The 19,401-nt window shown below is 39.0% G+C and overlaps 1 protein-coding gene across 3 annotated transcripts; it reads right to left on the reverse strand.

Annotated features, from left to right (window-relative positions):
• Positions 1 to 13,639: 13,639 nt before the first annotated feature.
• Positions 13,640 to 19,262, reverse strand: LOC128890068 (myosin light chain alkali). 3 transcript variants are annotated; one of them, XM_054148264.1, is made up of 6 exons: positions 19,199 to 19,262; positions 18,916 to 18,943; positions 17,094 to 17,402; positions 16,452 to 16,538; positions 15,392 to 15,459; positions 13,640 to 14,518 (listed from the first exon to the last, which is right to left on the reverse strand). In XM_054148264.1, the coding sequence occupies exons 1-5, from the start codon at positions 19,199 to 19,201 to the stop codon at positions 15,428 to 15,430; spliced, it is 459 nt and encodes a 152-aa protein (XP_054004239.1). In that variant the 5' UTR covers positions 19,202 to 19,262; the 3' UTR covers positions 13,640 to 14,518; positions 15,392 to 15,427. The 3 variants fall into 3 exon arrangements, with proteins under 3 accessions (XP_054004239.1, XP_054004234.1, XP_054004248.1); XM_054148259.1 differs by lacking the exon at positions 15,392 to 15,459; XM_054148273.1 differs by lacking the exons at positions 13,640 to 14,518; positions 15,392 to 15,459 and adding an exon at positions 15,570 to 15,598.
• Between the last annotated feature and the right edge of the window lie 139 nt (positions 19,263 to 19,401).

Raw genomic sequence — 19,401 nt, forward strand, 5'->3', positions numbered from 1 at the left:
CACCATACATGCAACAATCGATAATGTTACAATTATAGACTACAAGGTTTCGTTAACTGGTCAAAAAAAGAAACTTAGCACTTACAAAGCAAACGAATACTCAAACAGATATTGACCCACGACATCCATTAATCTTTCGACTATGTAACACCGCTAAAAACTTTAACCGTGAATATTTCCCTGGCATTTTAGTGGTTTCTTCGCTTCAAAAATTGAATATGACTTAAAAAGCAAACGTCCACGTACGTGCCAAGTATCCTGAATAGGTTACGCGTTAATATCACGCGCAAATACATTATTCGTCGTACTATATTTCCTTAAACCACAATGAAACACGAAAAGACACGTTCAAGAATATCTCGATGCGACGATTTCGTCGACCGAGATATTTTTGAACGTTATAGCGCGCGGCAATTTTATAATCGTCTCGTTGTTCCATCAATTCGAGTATGGACGTTGGTTCTATCCGTTTGACAACGCGTGAGACAATTGCACGTGTATCGCAAATGAGCGCACGAGCTGACGAGCACGTGTCGAAAGAGTTTATGTAATCGTAGGAATTCGCGATTCGTCGCAGATGAACGCCTTCCAAAAAGGCGATCAATTGACTCATCAAAGAAGACAATATGTCGTTAAATAATAGTATGCACGCCAGAACGAGGGTCGACTGAATGGAAATCAATGTCAGAAAATTAGTGGTTTGCTACAAAACTCGTATAAGACCATTTTTTATAAAAAAGTTACGTTTCTTTTTTCGTAAGTTTAGTACATGACCGATATGTATGCATGATGATCGTAATGTTTAGTTCTCTTATCGTCGTTCAATTCATCGAGGACAAGTACTTGAAGCCCCCAAATTTCCAGTAGTGTTAGGAATATTTTCTCTTGGTTTTTTTCTCCTTCGGGTCCAACCAAGAACAGTACTGCTCGTCATTATGATTAAAAACTGGCATAAAGAATCGCCATAATAAACGGCATGTCACGAGAATTTCTTTCTGGGAGCTGGCAGAGCTCGGCGGCAGTCCGTGAAAGAGTAAATGCCCTGGGCCTCTCGCAAATTCTAAGAGACTATAGCAAACAGGCGAAAGCCTTCAACGTTACTCCTTAAGCCGTTAGGTGCATCAAGATTACGTCAACTTTCCTCCCTGACCTCGTCCACGCATGCCTACTTAAGAGGACTCGTTCAATGTATTCCCTCCATTCGCAATTCGTCCGATTTCGTGCTTTCCTAATATAGAACGCTAACAGAGATTCGATCTCATTTACGTGACAACATTCGCACACGTAACGGTGCGGGGCTCCCATTTTACGTCCAAACCTGTCGCTGTAAATCGAAGGCAACCTTGTTTCGACGACGATTAGCGTGGCTGTGAAAGAGAACGTGGTACCAGCATGTATACTCCGCGACAGTATCATAGGACAACCCTGAAATTTTAGTATTTAATGATGCATGGAATGATTTTGTACATATGCGAGTAAGCAGTATCTCTTCTTCAGCAATGGACGAAGAAATGATCACTGTTTACGTTACGTTCCAGATTTGATATACTTTTTTATGAAAAATATTATTGATTCATAACGATGATGAGATACCCCTGAAATTTTCCTATGTGTTGTATCCTTTTTTTCAATAATACACGAAGAAATGTTCATACTGCTTTTCGGAGCTTATACTACGTGTCAGTGTTTACACACCTATATACAAAATCTTTCACATGAGTTTAAAAATTGTCAGGGATGTCCTACTATTTTGTGGCGGATTGTATGTGGTATCTAGGAGAATTGGAAGAAAAGGTAAAGGTGACACGTCGCTATTTTTGGAGCGTGGACCGTAGACCGATACTTGTTCAAAGTGGTTGAATTTGACGATCTTACGTGCAAATACGCCCACGCTAAACGCGGATGCGCATGACGCTTTTGCGTTTTCTTTCTCGTTCCCTCCTTCTAGTCAAGCTTCGTCCTCCTCTCTCCGATTGTCCACATTTAGATGCCTCGCGTTAGTCGATTCACGCGACACTTAAAAGTTATCTTCGCTAATTACGCAGGTAACCTAAATTCCAAAGACTCGATGTCTCCTGGATTCCGTTTCCCAGCTGAATATCAACACGATCGAACGTTAACTGTTCCACATAGTAGTATTTTTGTGTTAAAGGAACTGGATCAGTCATACTGCTTCGATATCTTATACGTGTAGGTTTCTTTGGAAATTAATTCAGAGACAACGAATGGATGTTTTGACTTACCCTTTTAGAATATGTTTATGTGTGTCTTAAGGGTAAGAAAATATTTTGTTCGTTACGTATGCATGCGAGGTAAAAATGGCACGTTAGAGTCTAACAGGGCTTCTTAAAAATGGCACTGCCTGCAGGGAGTTCTCTTAACACATTAGTCACATCAGCATTCGAATACTGATTATACATAATTTGTACTTTCAAATGCAAAAGGAAACAAAAGTAAAAGAAACTGTATCGTTGTGACGTTTTAAATTTACGTTTCTAAATCGCCTCAAACATTCATAAATTTCAACTGGCAAACTAAATTGGACGAAACGATGAAAAAGCTGACAGCTTCAACTAAAACGACGCGCAATCAATTAAAGATCTAATTTCGTCGATCGAGGACTGTCATTCGTTCCTTTTTTCGACGTTCCGAATGATGTAACCACTTTTTGTCGCCAAACGACAAACAATTATACGTCTCAAACGGAGATCTGATCCATTAGGCGTGCGCCACAAAATTACCAGCAAGACGATACGGCGCATTGACGATCCTACGCTGGTAATCGGTTACGCCTCGACATTCAAACTAATAATGACAGTTGACAAGGGTGTGCCGTGCAGCAAGAGACAACGAGAAAAGGATGGGCTACGATATCAAGATGCTGAATGTCGTAATGTTTTGTTATTGGTTTGTATAATAATTCAATTCACTTCTTGGCTATAAAATCTTTTGAAAAGATTGTGCTAAAATCTTGATCGTACAGTGTGTTATAGAAGTGTATGTACTTCTTCAATTACTAATCTTAGATTGTTGATAAGTATCATTTTAAGATAATATATTTTTCTAACTCTGACGATACACCGTAATGTCATTAGTTGTAGTAAGAAAGCAGACTTTTCTCTATATCGAAAAAGTCGATGTTGTCACATAACAAGAAGAACAATTGAGTCTAATCGGATATTCCAACATGACAATGACCCAAAACAGACCGCAGAAATGGCGAAAGACTGGTTACGTACTAGAAATGTACGAGTTTTACCGTAGTCAGCACAATTAGCCGACCCAAATCCCACCCAACATGCATGGGATGAACTAGAAAATCCTATAAGAAGTACAAACATAACTAGAAAAACAAGCTTCTATAGTCTTCGAATGGAAAACAATGTCTGATCATAGTCCGATCGAAATTCGTCAAAGTATTCATTACCGTGGGTTGTCGATGTAAATGTTTGCGTAGATATTAATAATCATGAAACGATTCGTCAATTTCACGTGCAATTAAATACGCTCCGGTGACTCTTTTTCAATCCCATTATACGTAATTTCTTGCACTGCCATTTTTCAAACTCTCGACGCTTATGCTTTGTACCGATTGCTTGTTTATGCCTCCTTTAGGCTTCGAAACCATATGCAAATTGGTGCATTCTCTCCATTGTTCGTATCAGCAGCTGCGCCACTCGTTACCTGGTGCTTATTATTGCCTTTTACTCTGTTTTTGTTCCTTTCGGGAGCTCAACGTTCTGCTCGTTCATTACATTTTACTCGTAATACGTTTATTTTAATCGTACATCATCGGAGTAGTATTCAATTTACTGTTGGAGATTGTTGACAATAATATTTATAATCAGCAATGATCACTAGTGACGGAACGTAATTTTTCTGAGATAAGAATGAAAACTTGAAAAACACTAATCTCGATTGATAAGATTACATTAATATTTAATATTTCGCAATACCCAAGGTTCTTAAATAATATTTATTATATATCTCATGGTTAATCATACGCAACTGATGTTTCTAAATTTTAAATTAAGGGGTAGGTGTTTGAAAAGAAAAATTTCTTGAGATATGATTTATCACAGCGGTTTTACAAATGTAAAAGTGCAAGGCGCAGGATATACCAAAAAGTAAAAAAATATTTATCAATTTCTCATTCAACATTTTTCAATATTATCAAACAGTGAATGTCAAAATAATGCACAATAAAATGAAGATAATTAAATATTTAATTAACGTGTAATTAATTTTAATTTGATGGGTTTCAGATTTTCACTTGATTTAAATTTTCTTTAGATACTTTAGTAAACATACACGAGAATTTGCAACGATCCGGACAGGTATACTTTGAGACGTATAAATTGATGGGCTGTTTGCTTTCGTGGAATTCCGGGAAGCGTTTAAGAAAAAACCGCTCACACCCTCGTGGAGCATGGATGCTGTGCGACGACGCGTCGTTTTATTATCGATTCTCCCGGCTAGTGCTCGTGGCAAACCCTCTCTTCTGCATGTCTCCCTCCTCTTCACCTCATCCCCTCGCCCTTTGCTTGGCCTTTGTGCGAATATGTGCAGCCCTTCCTGGTTTACGCGAAACACCGTAAGCGTGCGTTTCTACCAACGTGACGTTTCTGCTGAGTGAAAAAATACATCCGACAACCGGTTCCTCTAACGTTTCTTTTGTTTTTCCGAAGAGGGGGCGTTTTTTTTTTGTATTAAGGATTCTGTTAGTGCAAAATGTTTTATACAATCCATATCATTTGCGTTTGATTAAAAAATTCAGTTCTCAAGTCCCTTTTACACCACCTCTTGTAACACTTTTCGAAAGATGGTCTTATGGGACTTTCCTAATTCTTAAACGCCATTACGTTCTACTACATCACGACGAACGTATTCGCTGAATTAAACGACGGTCTCGCGTGTATTTCCCGTTTACACCGGAAATGGTAATTATCCCCACGCGACGTACGCTGTCGTGAGTTTCACTAATTACGCATACACCCGTTCACCTAATTATCAGGCAGCGGCTGCAGTTGCAATAGAGTTATGCAATCTCTATAAATATGATGGTCGTAAATAAAGATGGTACAATCGATGAAGCGGAGAATTTGAGATATCGTGACGTTGCAATTATTTTCTTTTCTAATTACTCATTATTATATCTGAGAATTATATAATGAAGTATGTTGACATGATTGTATTTCAGTAATGTGTATTCGAGTCTGAAAAGAGGAATGACATCGACGATACTATAACAAAATTCATGTATTTTTATGAATAATGCTGATACGAAATGCTAACTTTATGCTTATATTAACTTGCCCTATGAAAAGTTCAATCGTCGGGTAATTCTTAATTACTCGAGGTCATTCCTAAGCGATGACATCACTGATTATCATACATGAAGTTGGTTCAATGCCGTCTGGGAGACTCTAACACTGAATAGGATAAAAAGTCTAATACATACCTCGATTGGACAAAAACAGCAAGAATTATATCCTGCTCGCAATCAAACAAATCTTCAACTTTACGTCAGTAATACAAATTCCTTCAATTAGCTTGATGTTTCACTAGCTAAACAAACTGTTATTCCAAACACTGCTCTCTAACTTCCACTTCAAATAAAATTACCTCAACTCTAAGTACCTATTTATACGCATTTCTTCTATCTTCCTTTGACATTAAAAACAGTCGGTTATTCGCGACCAGTTGTCTGTCAAGTAAGACGTTAGTTGATTGCTTCGCACGATACACTTTTAAAGCTGACGTAATTGCCGGTATTCTAAGATAGAGGCGTTATCGGTATGCGGTTGTTGGGCAGGTAGAAACTACATATCGGATGCACGAGCATTCGTGTACAAGTACTTTCGATCAGTGTCCGATCGGTTACGGATTCGAGTTGTCTAGCTTAACCACTAATGGAAACCAGGAACAAATCGACGAGGGATCGCCGTCGCAAAACGGGCTCGAACACGACAAATTCATACCAAAGATGCCATTCGACGTTTCCTTTAAGGAAAACGGTGCCTGCCCGCATCTATGAATTATGCAGATTAAGCCTGTTGCATGACACACGAGTTGAATTTAGCGCGTGTTTCACGCTCGATTCGGAGACGAGTGTTGCGAGATGTTTGGTCGAAAGTAACAGGTATCGACGAGTACAGAGGTTCCCAAACTTGTTTCGCCTTTCTGTTTCTTGAAACTCTGCTCAATTTCAACTTTAACTTTTGTCCCAAAAGTTTCAAATTTTATACCGGACTTTTAAATCGAATTGTACACTTGCAATTGGTTTCTTTTTAATATCTGGCTATGTGTATGTTACCACTGCATAATGTTCTTTTAAACAAAAGTTACAAAAATGGACGTCAACTGTCAAAATTGTTCAAATAATAAGTACATTGACATTTTTTAGAATTTAATTTGGAAAATCAGGCTGCCGGTTGCGAATGTGTTAATTATACCTGGTGCTACCGCTACTGTTCTTTAATTGCACCTGAGGTTACTACTGTACCCCAAATTTTATACAAAGCTACCACTGTTCTCCAATTACACTTGAGACTGTCCCTGTTCTCCAATTATACCTGAGACTACTACTCTATCTCGCAATCGTCCCAGTGCCCACTTGTAGCGATATTGTCAATTTTGGGAGGCACTAGATTACAGTTACCGTAAAGCGGTACATGCCAGGTTCATTCATAATACAGAAACTGTGCACGAGACGCTGTACGCGCTAGGAAAACATGTCTGAGAGGAATGCGATGCTTTTCCTTCGCCGCATTGCCTTCTAAAGATGTTAATTGGCACGATACGATCACCGATAAATGTTTATTTGGCGCGGGTTACATAATACTGTCTCGCTTGCTACGCGTCGCTGAAAGTGATCTTCGAAATAGAAAGTACACTGCAATAATTGACGTTTTTAAGAAACAATTTGTAACAGAATCCTACTTAATATTTTGATTTATAATGATCTCATCGTCTCATAATTCTACGTTTCACGTAAATGTTAAAAACCAGTTTACTTCTACGCAACCATATTATCTCCACCCTACGATTTTGCTTGAAACAATTTATGAAAAGTCACGCAATTTTCATTTCTTGATATTCGCACGTTAAAACGCTTGAAGCTCCGTTACTTTCACAAATGTCGTAAAAATCTCTTAGACACCCATTTCCGGGACCCCAAGAGCCAAAGGAAAATGCGCAAACTTTTCAAAATTGCTGGTCTGTAACATCCCGAACCCCGAACCCCGAACATCTAAGAAACTCGCGACAAAGGAAAGCAACGAATTTAATATGCACTCGAATCATCAGAGCGTGCCTCATTACAGTTCGCCTCGGCCTCCCTTTAACCTATACGACCCCTCGAAAGGAAGGAAGCCCCTCTAAAGCTTTGGAAGTGGGCAGATAATCACGGATGCTGTGTAGGTGCGTCTCGAACAAGACGGGGTCGAGTGTTTCTCTCATTTTTCCGCGTGTTCGCCGTCGTTAGATTCAAAGAACTCGTCGGTCGGTGAACTTCCGCTTCCTTGAATCGTCTATCGACTTTCGATAAATTCAGAGGGGTAGACACGGGCGTAATTCGCCCTGGCTAACGAACTAAATGGGATTAATCGCGGGCGCGAAATTTCACGAAGTTGCGGCTGGGGTTGCGTTTTATCGAGAGCTTGGGGCGATATTCTATGCCGAGCAAGCGGATATCGCTTAGTCCAACATTTTCAATAGCATTTTGCTGATAAGCTTTTATAATATGTATACCTAGACTCTCTGTAGAACTGAAGTATAGGGGACGATATGAAAACGCGTTTTCATAGAGCTAACTTTGTAGATTGGGTTGATGGAGTTCAAAAATGAAACTATCGACTTAGAAGGCAGAATAGAAAAGAAAGAGTAGGCAGGATATGCATTAGACAAAGAATACGCATTAAGAAAAAAGAAATGGCCAGAGACGTTTATATGAAGAATATACTTAAGAATAAAATAGCTCGAAATAGTGCAAAACTCGAAAGTCTTGATATTAGAAAGAGTCACTTTAACGATGCACCTAGGTCCATGAGATCTGAACTCTATCACAGGAGAGCTGAATGAACTATCCGAACAATAACATCACAGGCTCAGAACCAATTAAGAGTTAAGAGAATACCAGATAGGCCAGCTCGCTACTATAACCTAGTTCTCTGCAGCAGAGAAAATAGTTTCTCTTCTGTTCCCAGGACTCAGGTGTACCAGTTACGGGTTAACAATAGGAAATAGTGTTGTGGAAGGTTGCTTTTAATTCTATACAAGAAACTTGTGTGTTAACCACGTTTCGCTCGACCTAAGCACAGCATGCTTCCTGTTCGTTGAAACTCGGCTCAATTTTTATAAAACTTAAATGTATAAGAAAAAATAAAAACATTCATGATACGTTCTAATGAAATTGATAATAGCATTTCAAGTGTCTTGACAATGCAAGAAGCAGGAACTGCGATGACATTGAGGATCATTACTATCGGAGGACCTTGTTCCCTAATCATACGGTGGCAAAATTATTACGAATGAGTATGCAATATTTGACTCACAGAAAGTGGGATGATTAGATTCTCCCGTTAAAATCAGCTCATCTTAAAAACAACTTCTTCGGGTTTCGTTCGTTAAAGACTTGACAGCACAGTTTGTATACGAAACCTAAGCTTCTCGCGGCGTATGATGTTTCAATGTTATTTAACGACTCGTAGATCGGGATTACTAAAGTGTGGAGTCGTGTGTTTGCCCACACGGTTACCTTGCTAAACGTTGTACATGGGGAAAAAGTCCACTTGTCAGACTGCATAGTAATAGATGGTATCGGATATGTAGAAATACTTTGAACAGGACAGAACTGGTCGTAGGAGTAATATGGATCTTAAAAAACTTCTCGAGTAATCTAAGGTGAATGCAGGAAAGATTCATCTCTTTTGGTGTCGCTTTGCTGTTTGTCTGCAAAATACAACCAAAATAAAAACTATATAATTTATCACTAAAGGAGATGTATTCAGAACAAATCATCATACTAAATATTTCGTGTTTCCTGACAAACACTTTATAAGTTCATTATGCTTTTGTAAACAAATATTTAGAACATTCCATTTTCATGATTTCCAAATATAACAGAGTAAATGAAGAAGATTCGTTCAGAAAGTAGTATCCCTGTATAAATTTGCGTTCTCCAAGCTGGTCGAACAAATAGCCAGTACGTTACGAACGGAAGTGTGCAAAGGAATAAAATTTTTGGGAATACATTGACTGAAGTGGAGTTAACTGGCGTTGATAGGCATAGTTTAGTTGCATAAACAGTCGACCAGTGCGAGAGCGTGATGCAAATCGTTCTAATAATCACGAGGTACGACAGGGCTTAAAGCGGAACGTAGGTAACGAGAAGGACCTTGGCCTCTTACTCGTGTAACGATAAGCACTCACGTAACGTTAGGTATTCGCATATTAGTGGCGTCATTAACTTCAACAAATCATTCATTTAACCGAGGATGCTTGCAGAGATTCATTCACAGAAAATGTTTGGAACTAAAAAGTTTTCCAAAAAAGAATATAGGATTTTGATTTTCAACAACAAGGTAAACTTGACAGTCGCGATGGACACTTAAACATCACCTTTTACAATTTGATTGTAATTACTGTGCTTTCATTTAAAATAAAAAAATCGAAAATATTCGATACCGTTTGTGTTTTATTGATAAATGAAATCTCGAGGTTCCTGTTGGAAAACTCTTTAGATGAATTATTATGATACTCTGTTCGATAATCAAGTACTTTAATTTTCGAATAATCGCTTTGGCAGGTGCTGAGACTAGACGAAAATTAAGATAATGGGATCCTTTGTAAAATTTTCCAAAAGTGACGAACAAATTGGGGATGTTGGTTCGTTCACCGTTTACCATTTGAGGACCAGGGTGAGGGTGCGGGTCATTCGATTAAGGTCTTGAGCACGTCGTCGAAGTGAGCTCGGTCAATTTTGCAATTACACGCCCACAAAACATTGTTAACTCCTGGACGCCCGACAATTTCCTAACCGGTATGCGATACGGTCGATTTTTCAGTCGATTTTCCGATCCCGTTTGGCTGGCAAGGAAATTGACGGCAGCATGCCTCGCTTACAGGAACGGTAGTATGCCAAATTAAAGTTTGCGAACTAGTTAACGAGTTAGTAGCAAGAAATTTACGCGAGTATTCTATAAATATTCTGTAACATGCTAAACGACCTTGCAAATGACTGACAATTACGCTATCGTGACTTTCATTCGCGCAAATAAAAATTTAAGGTGAAGGATAACAATGTTCAGTTCTGACAAGTGATATTTTCACATTTGAAAATTGAGAAAGTATGCCTTTGTCGAGTAAAAAAGAATTTAATTATGAATGTATGGTAAGCCGTGGTTGGCAGTATTTAAGGAAATCCAGAACCAGATGAGGTGTAAAATTAATTATACACGAGTATCCGACAGCGCCTTGCATCGAATTAATCACCATCTAAAAGACTTCCCAGTCTTACCATTCAATATTGTACGCAGGTTTTCTCATCGTCCAGAGTCTAATACCCCCGGACACCGAGGCTATTGTATGTACAGTGTTCGGTGTGAAACAGCGTGTGTATGTGTTGGATCAGTTCCTAATTGCCCGATTATTATTGCAGATACAATTGACAGCGAGAATAATTAGCTTCTTTCGATCAGAAATTCGACATGTAATTCATCTTTGAAACCCGAAATATGTGCATCAATTAACTCTCGAGTGTTATTTACTATACATTTATCTTTAAATTTATATCAATCATTATTTATAGATAGAAGTCTGCGGACACACCTAACATTCGGACAGGCAGAAATAATTAACAGTGAATCTTCCCAGCCATGCACGCTACCGCACTCGATCAATTATAACATGACTGAACGATAGTAGTATGTCATTTCGCAAAAAAGAGTGACTGATTGCGATACTGACAAGTCAACGAGTCATCCGGTGTAGCCAATTTCGCACTATCCTATAAGTGACGTGTAATAAATGCGTAGAGTCTCTGATTATTAAATTTTATTCATTTACGTCATGACTATTTGCTCATATCGTTTGACAGATACAAAATTAGTTTAAATTCTCTTCTTAGCTCCTAAATTGTACAGGGCGTTGACCTATCCCTGGCAAGGTCTATAGAGGGCGAAATTGCTCCACAAGCGTTGTACTTTAGTTATTAATTGATGAAAATTATAGTAAAAAATTTGTTAACTTTAGGAAAATTTGAAAAATGTGTCTTTTAACGGAGAAATGTATTTTACGGTTTACTGATGGTTATCTTTCTCTTTTTATGTATACGATGTATACCCGCGAGATGTAAAGATTTTTCGAAATGTTTTAAATAAATCTTAAAAAGAATTAAATTGTGTGTAAATAAGTCGAATATATTTATTCTCTATCTCATATAATAAAGGCAAAATTTAATAAAATCTTAGTTTTAGGAGATATTAATCAATTAATAATTTAGACACAAAACCTGGAACACTATTTCATAATTCATGATTGCTTCTCATCTTGATTCGTAGAATCATCCCCGAAAGTGTTTACCTAAGTCAGGTCAATACCCTGCGCGTCAATGATTCTACTGTTTGTACAAATACTGTATGAACATCGAGGTTCAGTTTCAGTTTATTTACCGTAAGAGACGGATATTTATCAGGAGATAAACTAAAAATCATAACTAAATACTCTAATACGTAATTATATAAAAAGATCATAAGCTACATACATTAACGAAACTATAAAAAGGAAAAGTCTTCATAATGTTAACTCGACGTAGACGAGTACTCTCTTTTATTAATACAATAGCTATGTGAAAATTGAAATTCCTTTTTAATTTATTCACCCCAGACTCCGTCTCATCGCCCTAACGACAGGAATAATAATCAATTCGTAGGTACCCTTCCAGGAGTCATACAAGCTACCTTAATCTCCGTTATCTATACCATCGAGGAAGTAAAATAAAATCTGTCCAAATAGATCCATAAATCACAGAGCTAAAAACCGCCGTTTAAAACTTACTAAACACACACCCTCGCACGCCTGTTTCCACTCGAGAGTAAACACCCATCGCGAAGCGTAAGAAATCGCTAACTACCCATTCGCGATCATTTCCATCAACTATCCAAGTACCTACATAGAATTCGACGTGGAAATAACGCAACGTATTTCAGAGATCGTGGAAAACGACGCGAATATCTGACACCTTGCTGGCCAAGATGGCGAGGCGCGTATTCCGGCGACGAGCTGCGCGGTTCAAGCTCGTTTAAACGAAAATAGTCTCGCGTCGCGAATCGCGCGGTTAAGAAAACACCAACCTGTTCGCTGCAAGTCGTCGTGGTCGTTCCTCAGGAATCTGCTGTCAGCGACGTCCTTGCTTGGATTCATTTGCACATCCGTCATTTTCGACTAGACGACTCTGCGTGTCACTCTCGTTACAGGCGAGGATGGTCGGGTTTCCTCGCTGCGACCGGTTTTTCACGCAGTCGTCGTTCACACGTCGCGGCACGTCGCGATTAAACGTCACAGCCTGAGATCGGAATCGTAACGATGTCGAGAGAAAACGATTTCCTCGAGTACGCGGTGCGATCGAGCCGGAAGACGATGTGCGCGACACTTGCGACGCGTTTGAACTGACTGACTCGACCGCCGGCTTTCCGGGATCACCCGAAGGCCCCACGCCTCGGCATCGGAAATCACCGAGCGTTTACGAACCTCTTGCCATTCGTGCGTTTCTCAGGTAAACACGGGGACTCGTAGCCGCACCGCAGACAGGGAGATAGCGATCCGCGCATCGCGCGTTCACCCTTTTTTTTTCCAGACGGACCGCAACCCCCGTCGATCATTTAACCCTCCGCGCTCCGAGCGGTGTGCGTTCGCGTCTATTGGTTGCCCTCCCTTGGGGGCTTCTATGTAAGGTTTTTCAGTGCAGGTTTCTGTGGTTGGTAGGATTTTTCTCCCGCCGCGCTTGTTGGGCATTATTTTTGTCGAGTTGTTGCTGTCACCTATAGCAGAGTTTGATGTTAAGGTTTATTCGGATTATTATTTTAACGGAGGCCTGCTTAAATAGTTTACATAACGATAACGAGTAAATTGAATTTTATACAGGAATTATGAATATAGTTCTTGATATTATTGGATGAAAATTCATTCGAATGCAAATAAATAATAATTTATTTTACACATTTGAATAAAGATATGTTACCGATTGTGTGCTCTACATTACGGAATCTTATGAGCAGAGTGTTCTGTAATGTTGACAGTGTACTCTACCTTACCGAATGGGTACTTCCTCCCCTTCTCAGAATTCATTGTTGTTCATTGAAAAGAAGATAAAAAACAAGTATTTCAGAAAAGCAGAAGTATTTCCTTGGGAAAGATTTTTTTTTTATATTATAAAATGTTCATACTGCGGATAAATTTCCCATTGCATTTGGAATCAAGGCAGGATCATATGGTACTGATGAAAATTTTGCATAAGTAGGATAGGATATGAAAGGCTCTCTGGTGGCATCTACAAGAAGTGCCATCTCAGTTCGTTCGTATCGGCAAATGCAGTTTTTTTTTTTTCCTAAAGCAGGGTGCTATTTCATACACTCTCGAATACACCTGAAACATATAATTTTATTGTCTACTCTGGAAATATCATTTGAGAAATTATATTCGGTGTACGGTTGAATTCGCGTTAATATAAAACAACATAACATACAAAATTCTGCCATAAATAATCTATTAAACTCCTATCTTTAGTAGAATGCAATAGTTTGAGTTTAAAATTCAAAGATACAATAAATTCACAATTCAGACAAAACTAAAACTGCTAATTACTTTCTAAATATTGTTTAACAAAATTTGAAACAACACAAAACGTGACGTAAAATTTACAAGTTATCTATCCCTCGAATTCCATCGGAAAATTGTTGAAAACGTGAGACTTTTTTGGCACTCCTCGTTACACGAGGGGTATAGTTTATTAAATTAACAGTAAGAAGTAAAATAACATTGATCTTTTCATTCGGTTCTGTACAATGTTAATACATACATTTATATATTACGATATTCATAAAATATTATACATCGTCCTCGTTCAAATTATATTAACGACAATGCAAGGCTGATCGAGTCTGATCGAAGGTCTATGATTCTATGGATCCTGCGAGCAGCCCTTACATTGTCCTTACATTCGCGGCAATTTTGTTGGTCTTCAGAATTGACAATTTTATATTTCTCTGTCGAAAGGCATGGTAACGACGATGTTGTTTCAGAATGTGTTTCATTGTTTCACGCGTCGATATGAAAAATGTGCTGTGATTAGGCGCGCTCGATGATTTTTAACAGGGGATGAATGGTATGATGAATATAACGAACAGACGTGTCCCTCGTTGACGTGGAGTTTGCCGACGGATGTATGCCGACATTACGGCGATCGCGTTGTCACTTCAATCATCTGCTGCTGCTCTATCGCACAGTCTACGAAGGAACGCTAAAAACAAAACGGTTCATATTAATTTCATTCGACGTAACAGCGGCGCAAGTCGACTGACAGTGAGCAACGTCAAAAATTGCTTACAGTCGTAGAACCGCGGTTTCTGTGGAACGCTGTGGCAGTCGAGCTTTGCGCCAAATACACAGATATAAGCAATGTCGAACATGATAAGCATTAAGAAAGTTTCATTTGCAATATCAAGACATTGTATACGATCACGGGAAACCATGTAATACGATCTCAGTTTCGAGAAAGCTTGAAAGCTCGACAAATCAAAATTTTGTTTTGAATCATAAAAATTCGTGACGCGACCCTTCTTATAGATCTTTTACCTTTGGTGTATCAATTTTCCTCTTCAAAAGTATCTGTCTAAAATTAGGAAAAAGTTAAGAGAAAAAAATAAATCAAATCTTTCTTCTACGTTACAGAATGGTAGTTAAATTACAAAGATTAAGACATGAAGTTTAGACTTCGTTATGGTAAAATCGTCTCTAAATATTTACTACGCGTTATCTGGAATCGATATCACGAAAAGGGTTCTTCAACCGAATCCTCGTGATCGATACAGAATCTCAAAAGGTGTCGAGCGTGACTGTTTCGCGAAGTCAGCATCACGACACCCCTGAGTCACGGACCTCGTGCACGAATATCTTTAAGCGTTTGTACGAGAAGCGGGTTATCGATTTCAGCATCCCTGGGAGGTTGATTCGTTGCGTCCTATATTTTGCAAGATGTGCGTGGCGGGGAGAAGGCGGTCAAATGGTATTAGTTTGCAGACAAAAGTATGACAGAAAAACAACAAGAGAACAAGAAGAAGGGAAAAACAATGGCAAACGACACATGGAGACGTATTCTACAGGATGTACTTACGAAGCACGACCTTCGTGACACTCTCATCCGGTTTGCTTACAATAGCACCATCATCTTCTTCAAGAATGCTGTGGAACACAAAATATGTGGAGACATCAAATGACGGGGAAACTGGGGCCCGAATGATTTATTCGCTTTCGTGACACGGCTGGGCGTTTCGGGTTCGGGCTGCTGTGTCAAATTCTCCAAGGGCTTACGCTACCAGACCTAGGAAACATTGGGGATGGTTGGAGGGGATGCGGGACTGTTACTTTAAATTTTCTACGGCAAAATCAATCACGTCTACTGCCAAAACTTGACATGGCTGAATATATCGAGCAGCTCTATAAAATTCTCCAAAGGTTATGCTACCAGTACTGTGCACTAGGAACGATGGGGATGTTGGGAGGGTGGAAGATTGTTGTTTTAGATTTTCTATTGCTACATTAGTCACGCTTACTGATAAAACTTGAAATGATTGGATGTTTCTCCGAGGATTTACATTACTAGAAGTATGCACTAAGAAACATAAGGGATGGTGGCAAAATGGAGGACTCTTTTTTTACATTTTCTATTGACACATGAGTCACATTTATTGTCAAAACTTGACAGGGTTGGATATTTTGAATTTAGGAAATTGTACAAAATTACTCAAGGGTTTACACTATCGGTACTTTGAACGAGGAAACACAAAGGGTCGTTGGAGAGTGGTGGTGTGCTGTTTTAGATTTTCTACTGCATAATTAATCACGTATTGTTAAAACTTGATACGAATAGATATTCAGAGCAGCTGTATAAAATTTTCTAAGGATTTACGCTACCAGTACTGTGAACTAGGAAACATCAGAACGTTGGTAGGGTGGCGGAGTGCTGCTTTAGATTTTCTACTTGCAAAATTAATCACGTCTACTGCCAAAACTTGCATAACGCATTTCCTACGGCTCTTTAAACTGCTTCTCTTCGGCCTAACGATGCTCTACGTTAATGTGACTCGCTGGTGCAACTCATCTAACACTCTTTCCGTCTTCGTGAATATCCCGAGACGCGTGTACCTCCTCCCTGGACACGAAACGATACTTACGGGCGTAGGGGATGAAGCCATCCTCGTCTTCAGGGTCCATGCATTCCCTCAGCACCTGTTCCACTTCGTTCTCGGCAAGCTTCTCACCTATCAGGACACGTACAACGATCGTTGGCCATTGTTTCTAAACTTAGCTTCATCTACTCGCGCTACGCCATTTTAAATTTCGCGTACGGGTCATTGCCAGCTCTAGGAAGTGTTCGATTATAGAAACGAAAGTGCGTTGAGCTGGGAGAGAAAATGGACGAAGCAAATTTTATTTTTAGGTAAATAAAATTTGTTTATTCACGTTCGAAGACTCTCGATTCAAAGATGAACGTTTTGAGGCACTTTACTGGTCATCTTTAGATGTGTTACATTTATAATAATTTGTCTACATTATACCATGTCAGTATTTCATTATAATTGTAACACATTTGAATGTGAGCAGTAAATCGATCGACATTTATGCTTGAATTGAAAGTTCACAAACGTCAATGTCAAGAATACAAACTTCTCCGCGACAATTTATATTACACCAGCGAGGTTTGCTGTTTCCCGGTGTGATAATGTTTTTCAGGTCACGATAAAAAAGATATTTGAAAAATCTGAAACGACCACGTATATCTAAACTGTATATAAAAATATGAAAAACGTTAATACCCAGCGCAAGTAGTGTGTGCGACAGTTCAGCTCCCAGCATCATTCCATTTTCCTGTTTGTCGTACAGTTTCAAACACTCGATGAAGTCCTCGTAGCATCCCTGTTCCTTGTCCTTTTTGCACTGGGAATAAATTGGTAAGAATTCGTCGAGTTTCATCAGCTTTTCGCCCTTCTTCTTCGTTCCTCCAAGTTTCTCTATGGTGGCATTCGTGGGGTTCAGGTTGAGGGCTCGAAGGACGTTTCCAAGGTCGACGGCGTCGATCTGGTTGGAACCGTCGGCATCGTAAATGGAAAAGGCGAATTCTGCCTCTATTTAGCAAAAAAGGAAAGAAAACGTTGAAGTTTATTATGGGGTCATCGGCATCGTAAATGAAAAAGTATAATTTTGTCGTTATTGTGCACTAGCCAGAACATTAAGACGAATTTCAGGAATCAGCAAGATTTAGTAAACCAATAATATAAATTTAGAGATGGTCGTTTATGTGTAGATCGTGCTAAGTAACGTCTAAGCTATAAGAAGTTGTATATCATCTATCAGGCGCCACCATTTTCTTCGTCGTTTATTTTGAAGACGTTACACGAATTTCCGATGTTGAGAAATCGCGAGAAACTAAGCGAATTATCATAGAATTCCACGGTCGTTTTAAACGAAGAATGTTAAACGTGAAATCTAGGTTGATATCAGCTGAAGCGTGGCTCTTCGTGCGTACCTGGTTCAAAAATATTGTTCTATTTTAAGGCGCAGCGGCTCCCACCCAGCAACCGATTCAAGAACTCGCCGGTGGAAGTAGTGGGTCAGATTACCCCCGCCGAGCCATATAAGAACAGAGTACCAACTATTTTTGAAATGGTGCTAACCATTCGGGGCGATTACACCTCATTGCTTTACCGGTTACTGGCAATTGCGTAATACGTTTGTCACGTGACACGCGAAGATTGTGTTTCATACAGGCGAAAGTTTGACAACGATAATAAATGGAAGTGACAATTTAAGAAACGTTGAGGTATTCAAGGTTTCGTGACGTCTACCGGTATGCATTTAATACATTTATAAACAAAATTCATTTTAACAGAAGTTACAGTTAGAGGAATGCTGAGAATTAAATGTTTGATGTCTATTGATGTATATACAATGCGTTTCAAATTAAATTTGGTTTAATGGAAGTTACAACCAGAGAAATGTCGATGTACTGAATGTCCCTTGTAACTATAGATTCAATGCATTTCAAATAAGATTTTACTGAAAGTCAGAAGTAGAGGAACATTGAGTGTATTCAACATTTTGTGTCGCTTATCGATACTCCTTAAACGCGTTCTAAATAAAATTGAGTCTAGGTATCAATGTTTCCTATCGTCCATTGACCATATTCAATGCGTTTCGAACAAGATTCGTTTTAATAGAATTCGTAACTACAGGAACGTTGATGTACTCAACGTTTCGTGTTTGTCCTTGGATACTTAGCGAATTCTGAACAAAATTCATTTTTAGGAAAGGTCGTCTAAGTCGTCGCACAGAAAGTGTCACACGATTTAATTTAATCTACGATGATATTTTACTTTCTTACTGGGGACGCGTCGGTCTCACATTTTCCTTCCATCTTTAAGCTACTACCCTCGCGACATTTAACTCTTCACGGATAATTTCCACTATCGATCATTCCTATCGCGTACAATCGTTCGCAGGATCCACACGATACTTCACTATCGTCTCAAAACTGGCGTTTATTTTTTTTTTAACTCGTTCTTTATTTCCTACTTCCGTCGCACAAGCAAGATCAAACACGTACGCACAAGTCAGATATTTGCCGTATATTTTACTCACTTTCGACATCCTTGGCGCTGAGATCTGCCTGTAAAGGAAAACAATTTTTCATCAATTTTTTGTAAGTTAAAAATTTCTCGCCAATTCGGCCATTAAAAATTCGAAATTCCAGTTTGAATTTACCATGTAGTATTTAATTCGAGAAATGCGCGGAATTTAAATTTAAGACAAGATAGAGCCGAGGACTTTGAAACAATAATAATAAAAAAAGAACAAAGCAACGATGAAATTATATTAATAAATGAAAGGAATAGAGGATTCGAGAAGAAAGTGGCGAACTTACCATTGTGGTCTATCTAGTGCGACTAGGTGTTAACGGAACGAAGCGTGAACCAGAAGTGCTACCGGGTGTTACCAAATTTATTCATTTTATTTCTGCAGATGGCGCTTCGGTCACGACACACGAGAATTACAAGGAGGTCCAGCTCGAAAGGTTTAGCTCGGAGGAAATGGGTATCGGCAACGTCGCGGTCCAAAAACAGTTCG

The sequence above is a fragment of the Hylaeus anthracinus genome, unplaced genomic scaffold, assembly GCF_026225885.1.
Source record: "Hylaeus anthracinus isolate JK02 unplaced genomic scaffold, UHH_iyHylAnth1.0_haploid 0, whole genome shotgun sequence".
Classification (NCBI taxonomy): domain Eukaryota; kingdom Metazoa; phylum Arthropoda; class Insecta; order Hymenoptera; family Colletidae; genus Hylaeus; species Hylaeus anthracinus.